General features: G+C 38.1%; 1 protein-coding gene across 1 annotated transcript in view; it reads right to left on the bottom strand.

Annotated features, from left to right (window-relative positions):
• IPO11 (importin 11) overlaps window positions 1-24,645 on the bottom strand; it is a 95,495-nt gene that overhangs the window by 20,809 nt on the left and 50,041 nt on the right. The window contains exons 25-29 of the mRNA XM_030467666.1: window positions 17,543-17,622; window positions 17,040-17,120; window positions 13,250-13,345; window positions 11,551-11,664; window positions 10,628-10,749 (exon numbers count right to left, since the gene is read on the bottom strand). Coding sequence (XP_030323526.1) covers window positions 10,628-10,749; window positions 11,551-11,664; window positions 13,250-13,345; window positions 17,040-17,120; window positions 17,543-17,622 — 493 coding nt within the window. The remainder of the gene's footprint in view (window positions 1-10,627; window positions 10,750-11,550; window positions 11,665-13,249; window positions 13,346-17,039; window positions 17,121-17,542; window positions 17,623-24,645) is intronic.

The raw sequence follows: 24,645 nt of genomic DNA on the forward strand, positions 1-24,645 counted from the left end.
CTTTGGTCCACAGCTTTTCGCTGCAATGTCCCTTGTGCAGATAAACACTTAGCGCAAACATGTGCTATAAATACCCCCCCTTACTTAATAACCGGATATTACATCTTCAGTTTATCCATTACAGGGACTAAATACCTGCAAAGCCCAGTCCTTTCCCTCAGAATGGGAAAAGGTAAACAAGAAAATGAGATGGTACATTAGAGAGTACACCTTCAAACACCAATGTAACTATAAAATCATGACTTATACTGTAAGAAGACCTTCCTCAAAGTCAAATGAAGATGACAAAGCCCGTCGTAGCCATAGCCAAGGAAGAGAGACAACAGCAGAAAAATCAAGTCACTTTGGCAACAATGATCTCACTCAGGAAGCACGAGTTCACGTAAAGGGTGACACATCTCCCAAATAACTGCCTATAATAATTCAAGCTGAAATGCATGAAGCACATGAGCAAAGGAAGCAGAACAGAAAAGGACATACTTTGGAAGAGGATTTCTTCTAAATTCTGCCAAAAGAAAGTTAAATTTCTGAAGTAATAAAAAAATGGTTTTGACCATATATAACTGGATTTTCATTTTTGGAATTTATAAAACATCCAAACATCAAGTGAAATACTCCTTCAGTATTTCAATTTGAGATGGTCAAATTTACGAAGAGTTGAGATGAGTGGAACATTAGGAAAAAACAAGAAAAGACCAAAAATTAATTACCTTCAATAGATATTATGTCCTACATTACCTACTACAATATCTAATTTAAAGTAAGAAATCAGCAGGATCAGTAAAAGTGCTGCATGAAGTATAATTGGTTATCTTTTCTGACATCATGAAATCAACAGGAAAAATTAGTTATTCTATGTATTCTATTTTCATATTCTATATATTTAATTACATACTTTAAAACAGATTTTATTTAACATAATTCTTGATTTAAAGGAAAGTAAAATAAAAGGGTATGTCCTTTCCTTAAATGGAAAACACTTCATAGTTTTCAGCAGTTCCCAGGATGATTAAAGATGTACCCCAGGTATTAGAGAATAGTAAGAGTAACTGAAAAATATTATCAAATATTTTGCCAAATAGAGTCAGCTGAGGGGAAAAACAGATTAACCAAAAATGAAAAACTATATCTAACAGGAAATTATCTCCTACCTAAACTCCACTATCAATAGATTATGCTGATATTTACTTGGGTAAAGAAATAATTAAAATTACTTCAAGATATACTGTGTGAAAGAACGCCCCAGAGCTAAAAGAAGCAAGTTCCAATAAATAAAACAAAATAAAAACAAAAACAACCCCCCCAAAAAACCCTAATCAAAGGACAAATGCTAATAGATCTCCCTTTTTGCAAAATCTCAGAATTAACATATTTAGCTGTATGTGATGAAAGACTGAAGCTGTATGGGATATGAACTAGCATGGAAATTAAGAAAAACCAATTGAGTAGCAGCTATGTAAATGAAAGCTGGCGGCAGTAGGTGGCTGAATGTCTCTGTGGTCTTGTATTAAAAGTACTTTATCAATTCTCACAAAAATTTTGCTCAAACTATAACTCCCACTGTGGTTTGGAGCAGATTGCTGACCTTTTTGATTCTCAGATCCCATGTACAAAATGAGGAAGAAGAATCTGAATCCAGCTCATGAATCCTTTCAGTTTGCACTGGGAAATATGGACAAAGTCCTGTCTTGTACTTTGACAATACAGAAACTGGAGGCCTGCACATCTGACTGGATTATTGCTTCATTACTAGGACTCATCACTAAAGTACCTGAAAACAACAGCTGTTAAGAACGAGAGAAAAAATAATATGCAACATAACTGATACTATTTGGGGGGAAAAAAACCATTAAAAAAAACACTGGGATATACATGTAACTTGGATTACTGTTTCTCAAAATGGCTTGTACTTAAAAACCAAAATTCATTATTAGTTGACAACTAAGGAAAACACTTAAAACAGGAAAACCCCAAATGTTTTTTTCAAGTAAGCTGCAGAAGCTCCAAAAGCAGCATGTTTTATTCACTGTAAATTGTGTTCTCTAGTGATAGAAACACTGAGTTATTTCTGAATACAGCTTCACACGGCAACAAAGAAAACTAATTTTGAATCTTGAAGTGAATTTTATCTTCATGTGCTAACAATAGAGTTACTAATGTCATTGCTTTTTAGAATATTAAAGTTTTGTTCAACAAATGACTTCTTGTCAATGCAAGCATGAAGTCAGAGCAAGAACAATTTGTCAAATTGTGCATAAAATGACAGGTCAAAGTAATTCAAAGAATATACAAGCACTTCACCCAGTGCAGCCTTTCCAAACTACCTCTACTTTCTCACTGATCCATGCTAGATTAAAGAAAATATCATTCAGGATATTAATATTAGCTCACATAAAACACTGAACTATCTCTAATTTATATATAGTAGGAAAAAATCACAGGTTCAAAAAAAAGTTCTGAAGTTACCCATTTTTAAAATGTATTAAAGTCAATTTCTAAAGATAAAAATTCATTTTCATAATCACTACAAAATTATGTTAAAGACTACAAAAAAGAGAAGCACCAATTTTTAGCACTGTAATTGTTCTTTTGAGCTTTCAAGAGTGAGACTATAAGTTGTTCTCCCACTGTGTATTTAGCAAGTACCTCCTCTCACAGTTCTTTCTTAAACTCCCAACTGGTGAGCTATAAACACAACTTTCTTGTTTAGTTTTGAAATACCTACCATCTTCTGCCCCCATCATTCTTCAGATATGACTGCAAGTCCAAGTAATTCAGCCACTAATCTACTCCTTGAGTAGCATACACTTCAACTTTTAATCTCATTTCACCTACCTACATCCAGCAATATCTTCTATGGACACCTTATTAATGTTAACTTATAATACCTCAAAACCTTTTTTTTTGCTGTTCTAATTATCATCCTGATTATCTCAAAACTTCTGATTATCTCAAACATTCCTGATTCCCTCCAAGTATTTCATATTCCTGCCTAAGTAAAAATCTTGATTTGCTGCTACAGTTACTGAAAATTTCTCCATTCCACAGTGCTATTCCACTAGGGCTATTCCAATAGCAACAGTGATAGCTAAAAAAGGGGAGACACAGGCACAGAAATTATGTTCATCATACCAAATTGATAACCTAGCAAAAACATTCTTGTTTAATAAATCCACAATCCTAAATTAAATATTTCTATACCAAACATACATCAGAAAATCTATTTCAAAATTAGGAAGCTGTGTTCATAACTTACTTTCCTTGTTAACTTTGGCACCTATTATTTTTTATTAAATTAGCAAGCAGCATTCTGAGAAACAGTAAGAAGTGAAAACTATAGAACTTTTTTTCCCATTGAGGATAAGGAAATAATTTTTCTTTCTATAAATCTCACATGGCTTTAGCCTCTCATAAAATACTACAAGAGAAAGGTCTTATGAAAACAAGAACTCACTGAGAAATAGGTAAATTTCTCATGTAGTATTAAATTACTGCACCAATGAACTGGTGCATGTGAACTGACAAATAGTCTTCTAGGCAGCTAGCAGTAAGTCTGTGAATAAAACCGTAAAATAAAGGTTAGCCATCAGTGAAATACACAGACATGATATTTTGAGAATAACAGTACTTATAGATTTAGCCTCTCCTATCCACTGCAATATTTAGTAAACTGTTCAGATGATAAGAGCAATAAGAAATGTAGTCAAAATTAGTGTAATTCAAATCAAATGGTTTTAACCAATGGTTTAAACAATGGTTTAAATCAAAGCAATTTCCCAAATTTAATTCAGAATAACTAAATTCACCTCCTACAAATCTATTCAAAACCAAATCTAATTGTACAGCTTTCATCAGCACACTGCCAGATAATTTAGGAGACAGAAGGAGCATGCACTTGGCATTAGCAACTGAAAGCTTCTAAAAATTGTACAAAAAGAGAAAACAATTAGTGCATTTCCTGAAAACTACTTCAGAGAGAACCCATCTGCAAAATACAAAATCCATTTCCTCCTTAAAAACACGTTCTTCATACACAGGCATTTCCTTGTATCAAAACCTGATGTTTTGTTTCAAGCACTCACTTTCTCATTAAACTATCTGAACATGAAATATTTATTTTGAAGACAATACATTTTTACAGAAGTTCTTGTAGTGAGATGAGATGTGATGTGACGTTAACCCTTCTGATATCTTACTACAGTAGACTGGCACTGTTAAAGTCATGTAAAGTGTCAGCCTTTCTCAGGCAGTCTCAAATTTCACACAGTGCAGGGCAGCATGATAACCAGATGTACCAAAATTGCTCAGCACAAATGCCACTGGAAAGCCACCTATAAATCTGTAGTAATTATTTCTTTTAAAGTTTGTGGGTTTTACACAATTTTAATAATGTACTCTACTTTAGTCACTGCTTATTCAGTAACTAATTTGCAAACAGGTAAACTGCACATTACAGAGGACAAAGATAAAAAGTTTGAAGTCTGCTGTTCTCTCCATTATCATCTTTTGCTGTCTTTCATGTAGCAGAATGTGTAGAGGAATGGCCTGAGCATGCGCACACAGCCCCATGTTTGAGGTGCTCAGGTGCTAATTGCGAGGTGGGAGGCGTGAGCTTGTGTTAAGCCCACCTGTGTTAAGCCTCCATTCTGCCCAATTAGGGTTTGCCTTGGCTGCACGTGAGCAGGATTGGGCAGCCAACAAAAGGTGAGCCTCTGAACCCATGCTCAGCTCACTCTTGAGCAGCCAAATGAGGAGATCAGCTGAGTCTGGAGCAGAAGCACCAAACGAGGGTAGCCAAGGCTGAAGGCAGCAAAATCGGAGCACTGACTGCACACCTTGGTGAGAACACCTCTTTGACATCTGAGTGCCATACCCCAAGAGAGGTTCGCCCGTCTGCAACTGGTGGAAAATGCAGGCAGAGACCACAGTCTAGCCCCTGATTAGGTGAACCAGGAGCCAGTTCGGCACAATGCAGCACCAATAAAAGGGCTGAAGAGTCGGGATAGAGTTAACTGGAGCCGGAAAGCCCGAGTCAGGTGAGAAGGATTGCTACCTTCTCTCTATCGTTGATTCATTGAAAGAAAAAAAGGGACTGTTATTAGGCACCCCTGCTAATGAGACGCTTCCAGAGAAGCCAATAACGTGGACGCAAGAGCAAGAGCACTCCTGCACTCTGTCCACATCACTCATGTGGGAACTTCAGCGAGAGGTCAGTGACTTGATATGGGACCTCCATACTCAAGAGAAAAATAAGCATATAACTGACTTAGAAGGCACATGGAGGATAACTAATGCATTAAAAGAAATAAAAGCCGAGGCAAAAGCTGCCGCTACCACCATTGCAATGCCTACCCCAGAAGCTAGTGTTGTTCCTACAGCACCCCCACTAGAAGCAGAGTCTAACGTCCCCACAGCACCTCCACTAACTACTCCTCCTGGGTGTGGTATGACTTGGAGGAGGTCAGCTGAGACTGGAGCAGAAGCACTGAACGAGGCTAGCCGAGGCTGAAAGCAGCAAAATCAGAGTACTGACTGTGCACCTTGGTGAGAACACCTCTTTGACATCGGAGTGCCGCACCCCAAGAGAGGTTCGCCCATCTCCACCCGTCTGCACTTTCATACAATTAAAACATTCAGATCTAGGGTAGCTTATATTTAGAAACACTTTAGGAAAGACTTCTGAAATCCTTTAAATAGGTCTCAACCTAAAGCAGTAATCAACACCTTGTAACCACAGTTTATTTTCTGCAGCAGTTCAGATACATTTAGTGATACAATCCCTATCCCTTTGGTGCTTTTTGCCCTGGTGTCCTGGTCTGGGACAAGATAAAGGTAATTTTCTGCCTTGTAATTTTGCGTTCAGCTACATCTCTTGTAAGTAGCTGCACTTGCTGAAATCAACAGCATTATCAGTCCTAGAAGCAGACACTGACTGAGGAACTTGCTGCTTACTACAAGAGCTACTGACAAGAGACTTAGCTGAAAGCAAAAGACAGAAAATTACCTTTATCGTGGCCCAGAACAGGACACCAGGGCTGCCCTGCAGCCTTGGTGGTGATGTGAGAGTTATTGGGGGAGAAGGGGGAGGAACGTGGTATCATTTTCCTGGATATTTGTATATATTTAGTAATTTTTCCTTGTTGTCATTACTGTTTCATTAAAGCTGTGTAGTTTAGTTTCCAACCCATGTCTCTCTCAGTTGTTCTCTCTCCTTCCTTTATAAGGGAGATAAAGAAATCATCCCTGATGATTTCATCGCTGTAAAGAACGGAAAGTGTACTAGTTAGTTACCTCAACAAATTCTGACTTCATAAATGAGGGTGTAACTACCCTGAAGGAGAACATGACATTTTATTAGGCCCTTTCTTGACATTTCCTAATATATACATATAGACAACTTCCTGAGAGAAAAATTAGATTTCTAACAAAGTAATTTTAACAAATGACAGGGGAAAAACTTCTGTAATAACCTAGTGAAGTACTTGCAATATGCAATTATAAACCTTATACTCACAGAATGCCAATTAATTGGCATAACTCTTACTGGCTGACACATCAGACCCAATACAAAGTGAGAAAAAAGTACATTCATTTACATAATATTTAAAATGAACAGAGCAAACTCGAGAACCTCTTAGGCTCTTAACCTTTTCCTCACAATAGATTTTCCAGACTAACACATTTAACTTGTAGAGGAAAAATTAACACTGGTATCTGGAAATACTACTTGTGTACCAGAAATAAAAAAGAAAAAAACCAAGATCAATTAGAATGCGACATATTAAAACCTCAGTAAAATAGAGTCCCCCTCAGCTTTGGAGTGATACCTCTCTACACCAAGAATGAACATATTTTCAATTCTCAAAATTAATGGACTATTTTGGAAAGCACTAACTCTTTGTCTTTTTAAAAGCAAGCTTTGCAACCTCCCATTCCAAGGCACAGCATTACTAACACCAGAAAGAAGGGGAGTGCTTAGCTTTCAACATGGTATCAAATGTTACTCATGATAACAGCTAAACAACACCAAGCTAAGCTAACAATTCTGTTTACATTAGGGAATAAAATAATGCCCAGTAGCCTTGGGAATCTTTTAATATTGTGTTCTACCATGATACACAGACAATAATCAGAAGATTAAAAAAGAAAACTAGTTTGCTAAATAAATATTTGAAAGCTTTCAATATCTCAAAATAAGGACATTACAAAACACTCTGATGCTGACATCATTCAAAGTGACAGAGGTGTGGTAAACAGATAGTTACTTTCAAATATATATGTAGACACAAGAAGGGGAAAAGGTAAAAATTTAGCCACTTTGGCATCAGGAAATACAAATAATACTGAAGATAACTATATCAAAATGTAGCACGAGATAGTGGTGGGGGTGCATATCCTTCCCACAATAGCCTAATGAAAAGTTAAGATGTTGCTCCTGACCATATTCACTAGGGAGAACTATGGAAACTTACATGGCCTATCTAATAAAACCAAATTGTACCGTACTAGAAGAATATTCTTGAAGTTATAGGTTCACAAACAAGCCATAGCAATTGTATACGAACTGGAATATGATTGACCCAGCCCAGGAAATTGACATTTCTGAATGTATTCACCCAAGCTGCTATCACATCTCATGTCTCACACCCTATCTAAATTACAATTCTCCTCCCACTCAATTAAAGTGCTTTGGACTTTTCCAGAAAACCATCACTGTTCTAGCTACTGTGTGTCTATGCACACTTTCCTCTGTAAGTGTATGCTTACTGCCAAAATTTCATTATTGAACCCTACTGCTACACATACTAGTTTAAAGAAAAAGGTTTTCCTTTTGTTTTATGAAGTACCAGATAGAATAGACCAATGAAAATCCATGTGGACAGATATGTGTGGTAAACAGGCAACGAATACAAAATGTGGAAAACAATACAGATGATGCATTTATCAGACTCAAGAAATGCTAACACTGAATGGCCAGACTCAGACCACAAACACAGTGAGGTAGTATTCAGTTTATGTGAAAAAACCCAAGTAATACTAAGAAACTACTGCTACATGAAAAGGTGCCATAACACACTTATCAGGAAAGAAGCTATTGTTCTTTTTTTAATATGAACTTCTAAACACTGACGCAATGTGTAGGTCTGTGTAGGAAAGCAAGCAGCATGTTGGACTGAAGGACTATATGCATACATCATAAAATGCAACAATATTGTTGATACTAAAGATGTGTCATCACATGTATCTCTGGATGATATAATTTAGATTAGAATACTACAGTTTGGTTAATAAACTATCCCTTTATAAACTGCTTAATCCAACTAATTGGCCCCAAACCAACTGTGAATTACAACTCTTTTGCAGTGATTCCATCTTATTGGCTCTTAAAATCCTTCACTTCTGATGCTGTCAAAGGCACAATATTTGAAAGAGGAAATTAATTTTGCCATAATGGTTTTAAATGAATAATAAAGAAAATTTTAGCTTTCTCTAAAAACAGTAAGTCCCAAGTCCATATATGTGTAGTTATAAACATGACTACTAACTATAAAATTAACTAATGGCAATGAAGAAATACAGTCAAGTTTTGAGGGAAAATAAAAAGGTCACTATTTAATATTTTCCCCAACATTTTATTCGTAAGGCAATTCTGAGGGAAGGATGAGAATAAAAATTAGCTTCATTTCCCCCCAGGTCTATTCACTTCCTTTCCTGTCTAAAATAACCTGATCGTCTTCAGCCAGCTCCAGCTATAAGCTAAAGGAAAGAACTGGTAAAAAGATCAAAATCCTCCAAGTGCTAGACACAGTGCAGATGCCTGTTTTTCCTACAGCACAACCCTGTAAATCTGAGCTTGCTACTGGTAACATCTCTGACCACCATATGTGAGCCAGATAAGGCTGAGACACTCACCCGTACCTTGGCCTTCCCAAGGAAGCCCATTTTGATGGCCATCCTCAAGAGACAAAACTGTGTTCCCTGTCTGCAGCTGAGAAATCTTGAACTGCTTTTGGATGTCCAAGGTAATGTGTAATCAGAAACCTAATAAATGAGGTATTCTGACAGGAAAAAAATAGTTAAGCTTTTGTTGAGAATCTTGTTTGTATGAATATTTTATTTAACTGTACTGTATTTAAAATATTTTTGCTTTATTTTTGCAAATGAGCTTGCACAAGAAGCTTGCTTTTTCAGATGCAAGATGAGGCAAGCATATGTAATATCATCCCTATGAAATGGTAGAAACATTGCTTTTCATGTCTGAAGGTACCTTTGGCCCTGGCGAAACATTTGTAGAGTGAAATCTTTGTAGCTCTTACATTAAGATGTCCACCAAAGAGGCTTTTCGTTTAAGAAGTTGCTTTCTTAAATGATCTAAGTATCTGAAAAACAAAGCTGATATTTGCAGAAGGTTTTCTTATGGTAACGACTGCCAGAAATAATTGGCTCTGGCAGCAGGAAATGTGGAGCAGCTGAAGGTAGTTCAAAATAACATGGTTATCTAAAACAATTTCTTTTTTCCTTCCTCTCTTTAAAAGAAACTTCAGAGGAAGACAGGCATATGTTTCACCTTAAATTTTAAGTAATGTTTCTTTAAGAACATTTTGACTGTACACCTAAATAATATAACATTATTACATTTACTGAAAAAAACCCCCTCTCTTAATATTTCTTATTGATTCACCTTTGGCTAGATGTTTGTCCCGATTATCTTCAACTAAAAAGGAAAGCTTCTGTGCATGTTAAAAGCAACAAAGAAATGAAGCCTCTCAATTGTTTTAAGTAGGTCCTTGGTCTTTTCAGTAGGGACCGCATATTCTGCAGCTTTAGAGATACTAACATAGCTTTAGGATTTGTGAGCAACTTCTAAATTCCCATTAGACAACACTTCTATTTTATTTTTTTTTCAGGAAACCTGGCAGACTAAATGTATACTTGAACCCTCTTCTTCCTGACTTTTGAACAGACAAGAACCCAAAGGTAAGTATGGACTGAACTTCCACATGAACACATTATGTATGATTCAGCAATACACAATTTAGAAGTCAGTGTAACACAATTCACCATTTTCATTAAACTTTTGGATTTTATGTGTATTCAGCAATGACAATGGCTAGAAAAACGATAATATTTAAAGCTACTTGCAGAAATCTGCAGTGCAAAAACTGTTATGCAGTCTTTCACAGAAAATCTTCCGTTTCTTTTCATTAAGGCGAAAACCAGGATTAAAGTTCAGATTTACCCACAACAGGAAAGAAAACTAAACAAACATTGTTCCCTGGAAGGGTCACCGAAATACTTATAAGCCAACTAAAGCAACCACCTAGTCAAATGTGAGAGAAACAGGCATCTCAGTATTAACATGAAAATGAACAAAACAAATATCACGTGCTGTTTCCTCACCTCTAGTAAATGAATGTTCCATGAAATATAGGAGTTACTATAATGCTACAAAGCCAAATGAAAAGTTAATATAACATTGTGGGAAAATGCTAACTTTTAAGTTTCTCTAGGCAAAAAAAGAGGCAATAAAAGTACTTATATTGTCTGCAGAGTTTTTAAATACCTTAAAAAACATCTTAAGAGCCATTGAAGCCATACTCATTTAAGCTGATGTACATTTGCTCACCTATTCAGTGATGGCAGAAGTGAAAGCAATGCCAAAGCAGAAAGTTTTCTTCTTTCTGGCTGAGTGATGTTATCCATCCGATCAACCCACATTTCAATCATGTTACCAAGAATCTGGTCCATCTGCAGTGGGAATCAGAACACTTATTTTCATTTATGAGTACTTCAGCATTTATAGGAAATAATTTACTTTAATTTTTCTACTAACTGAATACAGGTATTTAAAAATTCTATGTGTCCATGCTTCCAGGCTCTGAACCTCCCTCACCATTAATTATAACCTAAAAGTTAGAAATACAGTTTATTCATGGACAGAGAATTGATTCAGAAACAGATTTCCTACAACAGGCTAACACATTCAAAGTATGTGTACTTAACTCTGTTTTATGTTCCTTGGTGATAAATAAAAAAGACTTTTTTTTTTCTTTATCTGTTTTAAAAGTGTATTACACATAAGTGTAACAAAATTACTAAAATTTCACTTAGACACAGTAGAATACTTGTAGACAAAGGACCTCAGTAATCTTATCAGTGAAATCAGAGCACATTGAATCTGATATTCCTAGAAATTCAAGAGAATGATTACACCATTATCCCTGTTGGCATGAAGACAGCAGAAGGAAGGAAAATCTCACTTTGCAACACCATGAAAACTAAAGGGACTTATATGACATATTGTGGGATACAGTGAGAAGAGAATTTAGAAATTGTATAAAACTTCAAATGAAATGTTTTAAGGTAATTGTGAGAACACGTAAAACTATAAGACATTCAGGAGAAAGACAAAAAGAAAGGAAAGAAACCCTTTCCAAGGTGAACTAGGGAGGAAATATCATGAAAATACAGGGAAAAGTTCTTTCAGATCACAGTAGTGCAAGACTTCTACATGGAATACAGCTGAAATACCAAGACAAAAGCCCTTACCTCCTGACCTAGTTCGCATGCCACCTGGCTCAAAAGTAATGAAAAAAAGCTTGCATTTTGTAGTAAAACTCTGCCCATGATTCCCAGATAAGTAGACATCACCACTGGGTATCTCTGAAGAAAAAGCACACAGAACAAAGAGGGCTTTGTTTAATTAAGAGAAAAATACTTAATATACAAAGCAGAAACATGTGGAAAAACTTGCATGCATCCTTTTTTTAATCCATTTTCTTAAATTTGAAATTATAAACTGTAACTTAAAAGCCTCTAAGAACACAAGATGGAACTAAAAATCAGTACCAGAGTTTCTTGATCACTACAATAGAAAAACTATGGAAATTTTAAAGTCAGTTTCCTCCAAATAACCAAGAAAACATTCAAGATGATTCTATTTCAAATATAAAATTCTGGATGTTAAGAAATAAACAGTATATTGTATTGTTAAAAAGTTAATTTGAAAGTTGATTTTGGTTAAAAATTATTGTTTACAATTTTATTAAGATGTGGTTAGTACTTTTAAAGTTTTTATTACTTATTTCACTGAGAGAAACCATGATACATTTGCCAGTAGCTAATTACAAGTGTCTGAAATTTAACTGGATACAGTACTAAGCTCTTTGTTTTGTTATCACTTGTCAGCACTTTTAATTTTTAAAGAAGTGGCAGATTTCTTTGTATTAAAATCAGCATCTAACAGTGTAAGAGTATTTCGTAGAACTGGCTACCTGAAAGACAAGATGCGAACATTTACATGAAAACATTAACTCAAATTAATACTTTTCTAACAGGGAGCAATGAATGTATTAGTCCTAAATCAGAAGACATATTAATAATCCACTCTCTAGTTTTGTGTTTTCTTAAGTTGCAAACTGTTAAAAAAACCTGTTCTGTGGTTTTTTTCTTTTGTGTGTTCTGTGCAGCAAAAAATACATTGCTAAGTATGACCTGGATTACTGTGGAAACACCTTACGTAATTCAAAAAATTGTAATGGTAGCCAAATATTAATATCTCAAAGTCCTCAACTCGAAAAACCCTGAAGGTTTTCATGAAGAAAGTCAAAAGCACAGGTAATTCCACACACTGGCTCTGATGATTAAAGTATTTTTTTTCTCCACTTAGTACTGCAAAGTACATGGTTAAAGCATATTGGATTTTAGATTTTTTTACCTAACACTGAAAAATATTGAAAGCAAAGAGAGAAAAGGGAGAATTTAAGACATCTAAGCAAGCACAGTCTTAAAGCCTTTTCTCTATCAACGTATTCTCACATCTTTCATCCTCATCACATTAGAAAACTAAGGTCAAAGCAATCTCCTTGCCCATCTTGTTTTCCTTTAGTGCAGGTACACTTAAAAGAAATAGTATAAGTGTCTCTAAAAAATCTCAACAAAACACTCCAACACTTACCAAGGATCCAACTAATCAATCATAGCACCATATCAGTGTTAATAATGCAGGAACAGCAGAACAAATTTTGTGTTATTTAATTAAAAAAGCACTAGATGAAAATACAAGTGATGGCTATGTTGCTTTAACTGTTGTGCTACTATATTACTTCTACAGATTTTTTTAAGTAGCTGTCAAAGATCTATCAGATGCTGTTAAAATGTAACAATAATATGAGAAAACTGACAGAGAAGGACAGGTAATTAACTGCACAAAAGGAAAGGAAGACAGCAGTTAAAAAGTAACTCTTACCTCCCCATCTATAATCCCCCTGAGTACTGATGGCAAAAGCGGTTGGAACATCTGAGGACCCAAAACAGGGTTTACTTTTAAGACATTTTCCACAACCTTAAGAACAAAAGCAAATAAGACAGCTAGTGAAGAACATTAAAGAATCTTAACTGAAGCATTAAAAAGTGCATATGTTGGTGTAGATACAAAGTACCGGTACAAGCTTACCATTTAACACTACCAAAACCCAGGACTGCTGAAAGCCTATCCTAGAGAAGAACTCTGCAAACCTGACCTGCATAATGGACCTGATGAAAACTGACATGCCCAGTGAAAACAATCTAGCCAAATACCTCCTCATCAGTCACCTCTTGTCCCTGGTGCTCCTGTCCCTGGGAAAGGTGGTAAGGTGGGTTGGAAGGAAGGCAAGCTGATGGAGCAGATCCTCCTGAAGGCTGATATACTAAGGCACATGGAAAACATGGAGGAGGTTTGTGGCAACAAATGCGGCTTCACCAAGCACAAGGTGTGCATGACAAATCTGGTGGTTTTTGACAGGGTCACAGTGTTGGTAGACAAGTGGAGAGCAACTGACATCATCTGCCTGGATTTGTGCAAAAGCATTTGACACTGCCCTGCATTAAATCCTGGTCTCTAAATTGGAAAGTCATGGATTCAATGGATGAACCACTCTGTGAATAAAGAATTGGCTGGATGGCTGCACTCAAAGAGTAGTAGTCAATGGCTCAATGTCCAAATGAAGATTAGTTACTAAGTGACTAGAGCTGCTTAACATCTTTGCCAGTGACATGGACACTGGAAGTGAGTGCACCCACAAGAAGTTTGCTTATGACACCAAACTGTGTAGCAAGGTCAACATGCTGGAGGGAAGTCACCCTACCTGTTCACCTCTGTAAGAAGGAAGGACACAGAACTGACGTGTATAGAGCATATAAAGGTACCAGAAAGGTACCTCCCTTAAACACTCTTTAAATCTCCACCTACTTTCAGCTCAGAGGGACTTAAACAAAAACTGCTCTGTGCTTTTGTACAATTTCCCTTGAATCTTTTTTTCTTTTTGGACCGTGCTTCACTTAATGTCCTCTACTTCTTATCTTAAGAGCAATGTTAAGCAGCTGACTCCTTTCTATGGTTATTAGTGTTGTAGACCATTTATTTACTGTTCTAAAGTCCATTTTGCTTGTAAGAAAATATTTCAGACCACACTCCCAAGGGTTTTTGTTCCCCAAATTTACTCTAAGGGTTTTTTTTAACAAGTCAGCACAGTATGACAAAACATCTTCCTTTTTACAATAATACTTGCATGGATTATATCACAGAATCACAGAACATTTTAGGTTTTAAGAGACCTCCAAGATCATCCAGTCCAACCTTTGACCAACTACTAAACCATGTCCTCAAGGACCAGGTCCAAACTCTTTTTAAATAGCTCCAGGGATGGTGACTCCACCACTATCCTGGGCAGGTCATTCCAATGCCTGACAACCCTCTCAGAGAAAAAATGTTTCCTAACATCCAGCCTAAACCTCCCCTGGCACAGCTTCCATCCATTTCCTCTGGTCCTGTCACAGTCCATCAAGGAGCAGAGGCTGTTTCCCTCCTCGCTCCAACCTCCCTTGAGGCAGCTGAAGAGAGCCACGAGGTCTCCCCTCAGCCTCCTCTTCTCCAGACTGACCACCCCCAGCTCCCTCAGCCACTCCTCACAGAACTTTTTCTCCAGGCCCTTCATGAGCTTTGTTGCCCTTCTCCGGACATACTCCAGCACTTCTCTGTCTCTCTTATAGTGAGGTGCCCAGAACTGAACACAGGACTCAAGATGTGGCCTCACCAGAGTTGAGTACAGAGGGAAGATCACCTCCCTATTCCTGCTGGCCACTGAGTTCCTAATACAAGCCAGGATGCCATTGGCCTTCTTGGCCACCTGCACACACTGCTGACTCATACTAAGTCAACTATGAACCAATACCTCCAGGTCCCTTTCCAACATACAGATTTCTAACCACACTTCCCCAAGTCTGTAGCCTTACCATGGGGTTGTTATGACCCAGGTGCAAGACCTGGCATTTGGCCTTGTTAAATCTCATACAATTAGCCTTGGGCCATTGGTCTCCCTGTAAGGCTTCCCTACCCTCCAGCAGATTGACACAGCCACCTAGTTTGGTGTCATCTGCAAATTTACTGAGGGTACACTCAATCCCCTCATCCAAATCATTAATGAAGATATTGAAGAGAAAGAGCCCCAGCACTGAACCCTGGGGCACCCCACTTGTAACCAGGTCACCAGCCAGATTTGGTTTCATTCACCACCACCCTTTCACCTCGACCACCCAGCCATTTTTTTATCCAATGCAGGGTATATTCGTCCAAGCCAAGCGCCGTAAGTTTCTAGAGAGGAATGCTGTGAGAGACATTACCAAAATCACCAAAACAGCTTTCATAATAATACACATATGCATGCAGACTTACTGATTAACCCTTAACTTCCCAGTTTTTCAAATATGCAGTTAAATAAATTGAACAGGGCAATTATTTTTCTTATTGCTTTTGTATATTGAAAAGGAAAACTACCATTTAAAAAGATTAGTAGATACTCCTATTGCTGGGTTCATTAGCAAAGGGATCGATACTGGTTGACAGAGTACGGACAAAACTTGTATTTGGATGGCTAGATACAGTAATTAGATAATCACCTCTGCACATATTGATCAGAAACACTAAGCCAAACCTAGATTATTAACACATCTGGGTTTGACTTCAGGGTTTCATTATTTCTTAATATTGCATTTTCATCTGGATAGTGAATTTTGCTGAATGCTGAACCAAGCTGAAAACCGCAATTCCTAAAACTTTTATCAGATGGATTTTACCCTTTTATTTTGTAATTAGAACTGCAGGTGTCTCTTGTGTTAATACTGTGGCACCCTTAATCCATTCTAAAATTCAACTAAACAACTTCGATTAGCTTTCTACAACTTACACAGGTCTGCTGATAGCCACAGATTAAATGTAGTTACTTTGACCCAAAGGGTTTGACCCAACCACAGCCCTTGTTTTCCCACTCAGTACTCTCAAGATTTTCTATGCACACCATTATCTTTACAACACAATGATTGGTCTCCTGGATGTTTAAGTGTGCTACTGCCAGGCTGCAGGATAGACTATTTTAATGAATATGCAAGCCCTCACTCATCACTCTTCTCTAGCAATCTTAAAATAATCAAACAGGAAAGATGTCAGACTTTTAATCTAAATCCTTCAATAAGAAGAGGACTCACAAGAGACAGAAGGGGACAACTATATGCTGCTAGCTGTATGCTGGACACCTGTGTCTGGCAGATAGTTCTCCAGCAGAGAGTTGTTTGCAGCATACAGTTGGCAGTGGACAGCTGTCCTACCCAGCAAATTTACCTAGAATTCATCTACATAAGCACAACAGTTTGGAGTCACATGGATTAATGAATGCTTTACAGAGACAGCCTACAAACAGTGTGTTACATGATTATATTTTAGGGTGCTCTATTTAAGGCTCTAATAAGCTTCTCTTGGGAAAAGTATTATTTTTAAAAAATACATGTGTGCATATATACACTCCTAAACACATACACACCTCTAATACATAGTTTGAAACACCACTGATTCTAATTTTAATTGTGTTCTAAATAAGGTTTTTTGGGGTAGATATTCTACATTCATCATACTCTAGAAGTATTACTGTAACGTGGCAAAACACTTGCAAGAATAATGGATGCACAGAGCTGAATAGCTAAGTATTATTTTTATTACACTCTACCTTTAAGACTTGAACTTGACCTTCAGTAGTTATGTCCTTCAAAAGTTCACAAAATGACCGGCATAAGCCAGCAGCATATGTCTGAAATTAAATTTAAAAAGGTTATTACACAAACACATTTTATATCTATGTATAAACTGCAAAACTCAACATATTAGAGATTACATATGCCCAGAGACAAAGCTTCACTTCAGTAACGTATTTGCTGAAATGCTTGTCTTTCCTGAATTAAAATCTAGTCTAAGCATTTTGGGTTTTTTAACAGTGCATGCCATGAATTTCTAATGAAGAGGTAAGAACAATGCATAACTGTTCCTGTCAATTCTCACTAGAATTTATGAATGCGATTTTAATCTTGTAGGATAATGAGAGAAAATATTATTACACAGGACCTTTTCTGGTACCATATTACTGAATCAATCCACAGAACAGTAATTGTAAATATTAATCTTTCTCAAATCTGATTTGACTGAGTGTCCACCACTTGGCATATGGTAACATACCTGCAAAAATTCAGATGATGATAAGAAAATATAAGCATTGATGATCTTGAAACAATTTTTGAGGTTTTCTGAACTCAGTTCTGAAAAAAAAGGAAATTCAGAACCTCATCACCAAACTGAAGTACAACTTTTTTATCACACAGCTTTTATGTGCCAGTTGCCTACAATCAGAAAAATGTTACCTTAGATTCATTACAATTCAAGCTCTGTTGCCCTTCCAGAGACCATAACAAAAGAACGACCATAACAGCTCTCACATGTTCTCAAATGGAAGCACAAGAAATCCTATGTCCTCAAAAGCCAATGCTAACAAAAAGAGTCAAATTTGCATGTGGTAGTCAACTAGAGAAGATAACAAAGACAGAATAAATGAAACACATACTTCAAGAGACTTGAAATTACTGATAAATGATCTCTCTCACATTTGAGTTAGCAAATGCTAAATAAAAAGTGAAAATAAGACTGCAGTTCTGCTCTTCTAACCTAAATGACACAACAGAAGACATTAAGCTTTTAGATTGAAACACACTGAGCTTAGGCCATACCTTGAATATTTCAGTAAGGAAAGCATATCCATTTAAGAGACAGATACACAGAGGAGATGGTATACAGCAACAGTTTGAAGAGAGAAAAAAGACATGTCCTCAGGCAGTACCTGTAAGACTGTTTTTAAAAAAAAAATAAAAATCACCCCAGAGCATCTAGAAAAACAATTCATAGCAAAATAAAAGGTTTTAAAGCTTCACAAGGCAGTTGAAACTACTGCACAACACAAACAGCCCTCAGTGTCTGAAATCAAAAGAGAAAACCAAAAAAACTTCAAAGGTCTGGCAAAAATTTCTTAAAACCAACCTGGGGGACAGACTATTCTTGGCAAAGTGAACTCCAGCTCCAACACCCTTAATTAATATTCCAATAAAATCATCATGAAGAGCCATCAGGAAAACACTCCTACATAACTTTTAAATGAAATTCCTCACTAGATTAAAGTAGCTGGTTTTCACAGTTTAGGTAAAGCTTGTACCAACCAAGTCTCTGCTCGCTCACCCCCACTCCCACTGTGGGACAGGGAGGAGAAAATCCACCCAAAGGCTCCGTAATGGAGTCAAAGACAGGGAGGTTTGCATTCCCCAGTAATGCAAAATTAGACAAAAAATTACAGACTCAGTTTGGGAATTTAAAAAATAACTAATTTATGCTATAAGGAGGAAGGAAAAACTTAATGGTATCTCAATACTCAAGGGGAGGACTCCTCACAGCCTTCCCCTGCTCCATCACAGGGTGCCTCTCACGGGACAGAGTCCTTCAGGAACCCCTTCGTTATGAGTCCCTCCCACAGGTGCAGTCCCTCAGGAACTGCTCCAGCCTGGGCTGCACACAGAGTCACGGCTGCTTTGGGAACAGTCACCTCCTCTGGCACGGGGTCCTACCCAGCTGCAGATCCACATCTCTCCCTCTCTGTGATCCCACACAGCATGCAGCTCCACATCTGTCCTCCTGTGACACTACAGGGGCTAAAAATCCACATTTACCCTTCTGTGGTCCCTCAGGGACTGCTCCACCATTCTTCCACATAGTTTGCAGGGGGACAGCTGCCATCTCACCAGGGCTACGTGGGAATCTCTGCTCGGGAACCTTCTCCCCCCTCCTCTTTCACTGACCTCTGTGTCTTTGCTCTAGCATTGCTCTCTCACCTCCACCTTTTCTCTGCTTCACAGGTCTTTTTTATATTTTTGCAGTTTTGTTTCCCCATTCTTTAATGTTACTCACAGAGGTGCATCCAGCTTCCCATATCTGCTCAGCCTTGGCAAGAGGCAGGGCCGGCATTGGAACCATTGGAGCTTCCAGAAGCACTGTCCCCTGTGCCTTCCCACTCCCTCCCCCCCTATTTCCCAAACACCACTGCAGTAACCCAAGACACTGGCTAAGACCTGATATATCTTGCACAGCTTACAGAAACACAGCTTGTATGAAATGTCAATCATTACTGGATGTAGGGGAGAACATTACAACCACAGATAAATGAAAAGGCTGAGATACTTAAGGCATTCTTCCCCTGAGTCCTCATTAGTCAGTCCAGCCACCCCCAGGGTATTCAGCCTCTTGAGCTGGAAGATAAGGACAGAGAGAACAACACCCCACTCCAAATCCAGGAGGATGCAGTTAACAACCTGCTGTGGCACCTGGACACTCACAAGTCTATGGGGCCAGATAGGATGCACCTAAGAGTATTGGGGGAGCTGGCAGAGGAGCTTACCAAGCCTTTCTCCATCTTTTACCAACAGTCTTGGTTAACTGAGGAGGTCCCAGATGACTGAGGGTTTGCCAATGTGACACTCATCTAAAAGAAGGGCTGACAGGACGATCTGGGGAACCACAGGCTTGCCAGCTTGACCTTGGTGCCTGGAAAAATTATGGAGAGGTTCATCTTGAGTGCACTTATGTGGCAAGTGCAGGACAGCTAGGGGATCAGGCCTAGCCAGCATGGGTTCAGGAAATTCAGGTCCTGCTTGACCAATACGGTCTTGGTCCAGGACCAGGTGATTTGCCCAGTGGAATAGGGAAAGTGTGAAAAATAAGGGTTTAAAATTGTAATCTATTGTTTTGTTGAGTGTATCTTTCAATTTAATAATGTTTGCTTGGACTGTTTGTTGAGGTAGCATGTTGTATCCTGTTGTTTTGGGGTATACATTTAAGTGTACTTATAAGGAAGAAAAGTCAGAAAAACGGGAGGAGGGGCCGACCATGGGGCCGTGAAACAGGGACGTCATGTGACCATTTCCCTCAGCAACAGAACGAAGCCTGCGAAACAAAAACCAATGCTGGGAGAGCCCGCGAAACAAAAACCAATGATAAACTGATAAGAGACTGAGGGGAGGGGATTTACGAAAAGTATAAAAGGACTGGTTTTATCTCATCGAACTTGCAAGATGGTCATGGAGCTACGGCTCCCCAGCCGCCCAGCGCGCTGTAGCACACTGCTTTACTTATACCTCTCACAATAAAAAGTTTTACTGCTGAAACATCGAGTCAGCATTTTAAACAGAAAGGATGTGGATGCTGACTATCTGGATTTCAGTAAAGTCCCTAGCACTGTATTCCACAGCATTCTCCTACAGAAGCTGGTGGCTCTGGCCATAAACACATGTACTCTACACTGGGTTAAAAACTGACTGCATGGCCAGGACCAGAGTTGTAGTCAATGGAATTAAATCCAGTTGGTCACAAGTGGTATCCCTCAGGGCTCAGTTTTGGGGCCAGTCTGGTTCAATGCCTGTATCAATTATCTTGATGAGGGAGTTGAGTGCTTCCACAGGATTTTGCAAACTGCACCAAGCTGGGTAGCAATGTTGATCTGCTTGAGGGTAGGAAGGCTCTGCAGATGGACCAGAACAGGTTGAATCGATGGGCTGAGGCCAATTATGAGATTCATCAAGGCAAGCATCAGGTCCTGCATTCCAGTCACAACAACCCCATGCAACACTACGGGTCTGGGGCAGAGTGGGTGGAAAACTGCCTGGCAGCAAAGGACCTGGGGGTGTTGGTTGACAGCTGGATGAATACAAGCCAGCAGTGTGCCATGAGAGCCAGAGGCATCCTGGCCTGTAGAAGGAATACTGTGACCAACAGAACCAGGGAGGTTATCTTACCCCTGTAGTTGGCACTGCTGAGGCTGCATCTTGAGTATTATATTCAGTTCTGGGCTGCCTCACTACAGAAAGGACTTTGAGCTACTAGAGTGTGTCCAAAGAAGGGAAATGAAGCTGATGAAGTTTGGACAACTAATACTGTAAGGAGAGACTGAGGGAACTGGGATCATTTGGTTTGAAGAAGAGGAAGCTGAGGGGAGACTTAATTGCTCTCTACAACTACCAGAAAGGAGGCTGTAGTAAGGTGGGTGTTCACCTCTTTACCCACGTAAATAACAAAACTAGAGGAAATAGCCTGAAGTTGCACCACATATTAGGAAGAATTTCTTTACTGGAAAGTAGCCAGGCAGTGGAATGGGCTGCCCAGGGGGCTGGCAGTCACCATCCCTCGAGGTATCTAAAAACTGTGTAGATGCTGCACTTCAGGACATGCTCTAGTGGGCATGGTGATTGTTTTATTTATTTATGGAGGGGGAGCAAGGGAGGTTGACAGTTGGACATGGTGATCTTAGAGGTCTTTTCCAACTGTGACAATTCTGTGATTCTGTGTGAAAGTCTGATAGCAGTTTCAGTAGAACAACATCTGAAAAGTGCTGGGAAGCTTTAGCATTTGCTCTTCCCTCCCAATAGGAAGAATGTTAATGCTCCTATTATCTGACACAGCATAAGACAACTCTGAACGCATGACAACTTTTATACTTTAGAGCAGGGACAGGTCACATTATCACTTATTTTGCATATTTACATATCTTGACTTTGTAAAAGACGACTTTTCACCTATGCATTCAATATCCTCATCAAAAGATTCCAATACATTTATAAATTAGCTTTAGTAGCTTATTACTAATGTTACACACTTCCTGAAGTTAGCATTCTCTCTAGGGAGAATGAATTATGTAGGATTTTTTTTTTTACTGGATACAACCATGTTTTAGGTTTCAGAAACTGATGCAGCAGATAAATCATTACGAAATGGTCTTATAAACAGGAAGTGCTACCAAGCTTTCCATAACTTTCCATTATTTTCTATTATTCTATGATAACCAATACAAAGGCAATGAAGTAAAAAAGAAGCAAAATTTCAAGAATTAGGAACTATTTCAGCCAGGGAAGAAAAAAAGCAGAACAAATAGGTGTCATAGAAATGACAGAATTTCACTCACCTGTGCACAAAACTCAAAGTCTAGTAAAAGTTCGTAAAGTAAAAAAAGGTTAGTTAAATGGTTACACTTAAACAATTATTTGCTCAATTCTCTTGCCAGGTTTACCTGAATCAAACATATCTTTTTCTGAATTACTGAATGTGCTCCACTGTGTTTCATTGGGAGCAAAAAAATATTCCAGTTCCATTAACCTGCTTTTTGCTGTTACAAGTCCAGCACAGGCACATTAAACCTTATGCTTCTTGAAACAGCTCAGTCTTGACTCTGACCGTACTCCCAACCTAAAATTTAATCATATTCAGCTGCCATTTTAAGCAGTGTCAGTGCAGAAATGCAAGCATCCTCAGAATTAATGCATTCCTCCATTTCATGTTATTCAATCTGCTGCACCAAGAGATGGATTAAAGAACAGCTGCAACCTCTCTTTAGAGATATTAATTTCAACAATGTTTAAACATTAGCAGCAGTGCTAATAGGAAAATCAAGTACAACATAAGCTGTGAACGACTACTGTACATCAGTGATAGCACTGATAGCTACAGAAATACTTAATACAGTTTTACTGGAATTATGAACTTTATATAATGTATACTGAAATAAAACTCTGCTTTGGTGCTTTATGAAATCCACATTCTTCGGTAAATGACTAAGCAAGACTCTTTTCTGATGGTAAACAACAGGATGTTGATTGGGCTCACCTAGGTGTCTCCGGGCCTTTTGCATGCAAATAGATAACAAGCTCAAGGCACTGAAAGCCTTCCAGATGGAAATTGGATGAGGGCTTGCCAACATTATGGGTGGGATTAAACAAAATAACATCTCAGAAAGACTTCCCTGAATACCACCAAAACCCACACACACCTAAGAATGCAAATATGACAATGAGATCTAGGAAATCGGGTGCATATTATAATGAGTTCCACACCCAGTAGGACAACGTAAGTCTTGCCTGTTGCTACTTATGGCATGCATGACATTGAATATCTCTTGTGCATCCAGCAGTGCTTTAAAGAATGCCTGCCTTCTATAACGTCAAGACAAGTGTAGAGGGTGCTTTCAGCAACCAAATTTTACAATATCAGCATCACAGCCTTCAAAGGAAGTTAGCTATGCAAGTGAAATAAAGCCTCTGAATCAAATGCAACATTGTACTCCTGTATTTTTAAGGATAGCATTGATTACTTTAAAAGACAGATACAACTACTTTGTACAATGTCTCTGACATACAGGTCCAACCGCACCAGTAACCTGAAATGGATATGAAGCCCTCTTTTTAGAAGGACAGAACGGAACACAGAATATCTGGAACAGAACAGATAATACTTCAAAACTAGATTTAAAAAAAAATAATCATAAATCTTTGTCTACTTTTCCCCTCTTAAAAGTTGAAGAGATGTCACTGCACTGAAATATATGCTGACATATGGCCACGTGACATGGCCATGAAAAAGCATGTTCAAATAGTGAAAAACCTGGTATGAATGAATCAATAATCCCCCCCAAAAAAACTAATTAAGTGACAAACCAATTTTTTTACGCATCACACACTGGAATTGCTTGCCAATGGATAGGCATGTTTTAAAAAAGTATCCTAAAAGATGCAGGCAAACTATGGAGGCCTTCAAAGTTCAGGTTTCTAAATGTTACTGGTGAGCTAGGAGCAATGATGAGACAAGGAAGTGCTCGTGCAATACATAGTCTTGGAAAGTATCTTAGCAGCACTTACAAACAATTGTGCAACAGATTATTTATTCATTTGTAGTCACCTAAATATGCATTCACCAACAGGGGAAAAAACATCAAAAACTTCTCTGTCAAGTGATATCCACAGCAGACTTGAAAAACTACCAGACATAATCTATGTACAATATATTTCATTCAATATATTTCACTCATACCACTTTGCTGAAGAAAACATATCATTGTAACACAGAAATTATAAATCAACTTTTGTACGTTGATGGTTAATCTCGCCCCACAAATCCAAATGCAACACTACATGCTGAAGGAGCTCCTAATGGTCCTAAATCAGAAACAGGAATCTATCACTGCACGCCTCCTAAATCTTCTGAAAAAATATTATGTACAGTCACAATCAAGTCCCACAGGACCTTGTTCACTTTAAGGAAAACGGAAAACATACCTAGCTTAACTGTAATACTTGCTGTACCAGCATAACACAATAGCCTTCATTTATCAGAACAAGGAACATTCTCTTCAGAATCTGTATTTTTCAAAAGGAGAACGTGTTCTCCAGGATTCATTCATTAAAAAAAAAAAAAAAAAAATG

This window comes from Calypte anna, chromosome Z (genome assembly GCF_003957555.1).
Source record: "Calypte anna isolate BGI_N300 chromosome Z, bCalAnn1_v1.p, whole genome shotgun sequence".
In the NCBI taxonomy this organism is placed as follows: domain Eukaryota; kingdom Metazoa; phylum Chordata; class Aves; order Apodiformes; family Trochilidae; genus Calypte; species Calypte anna.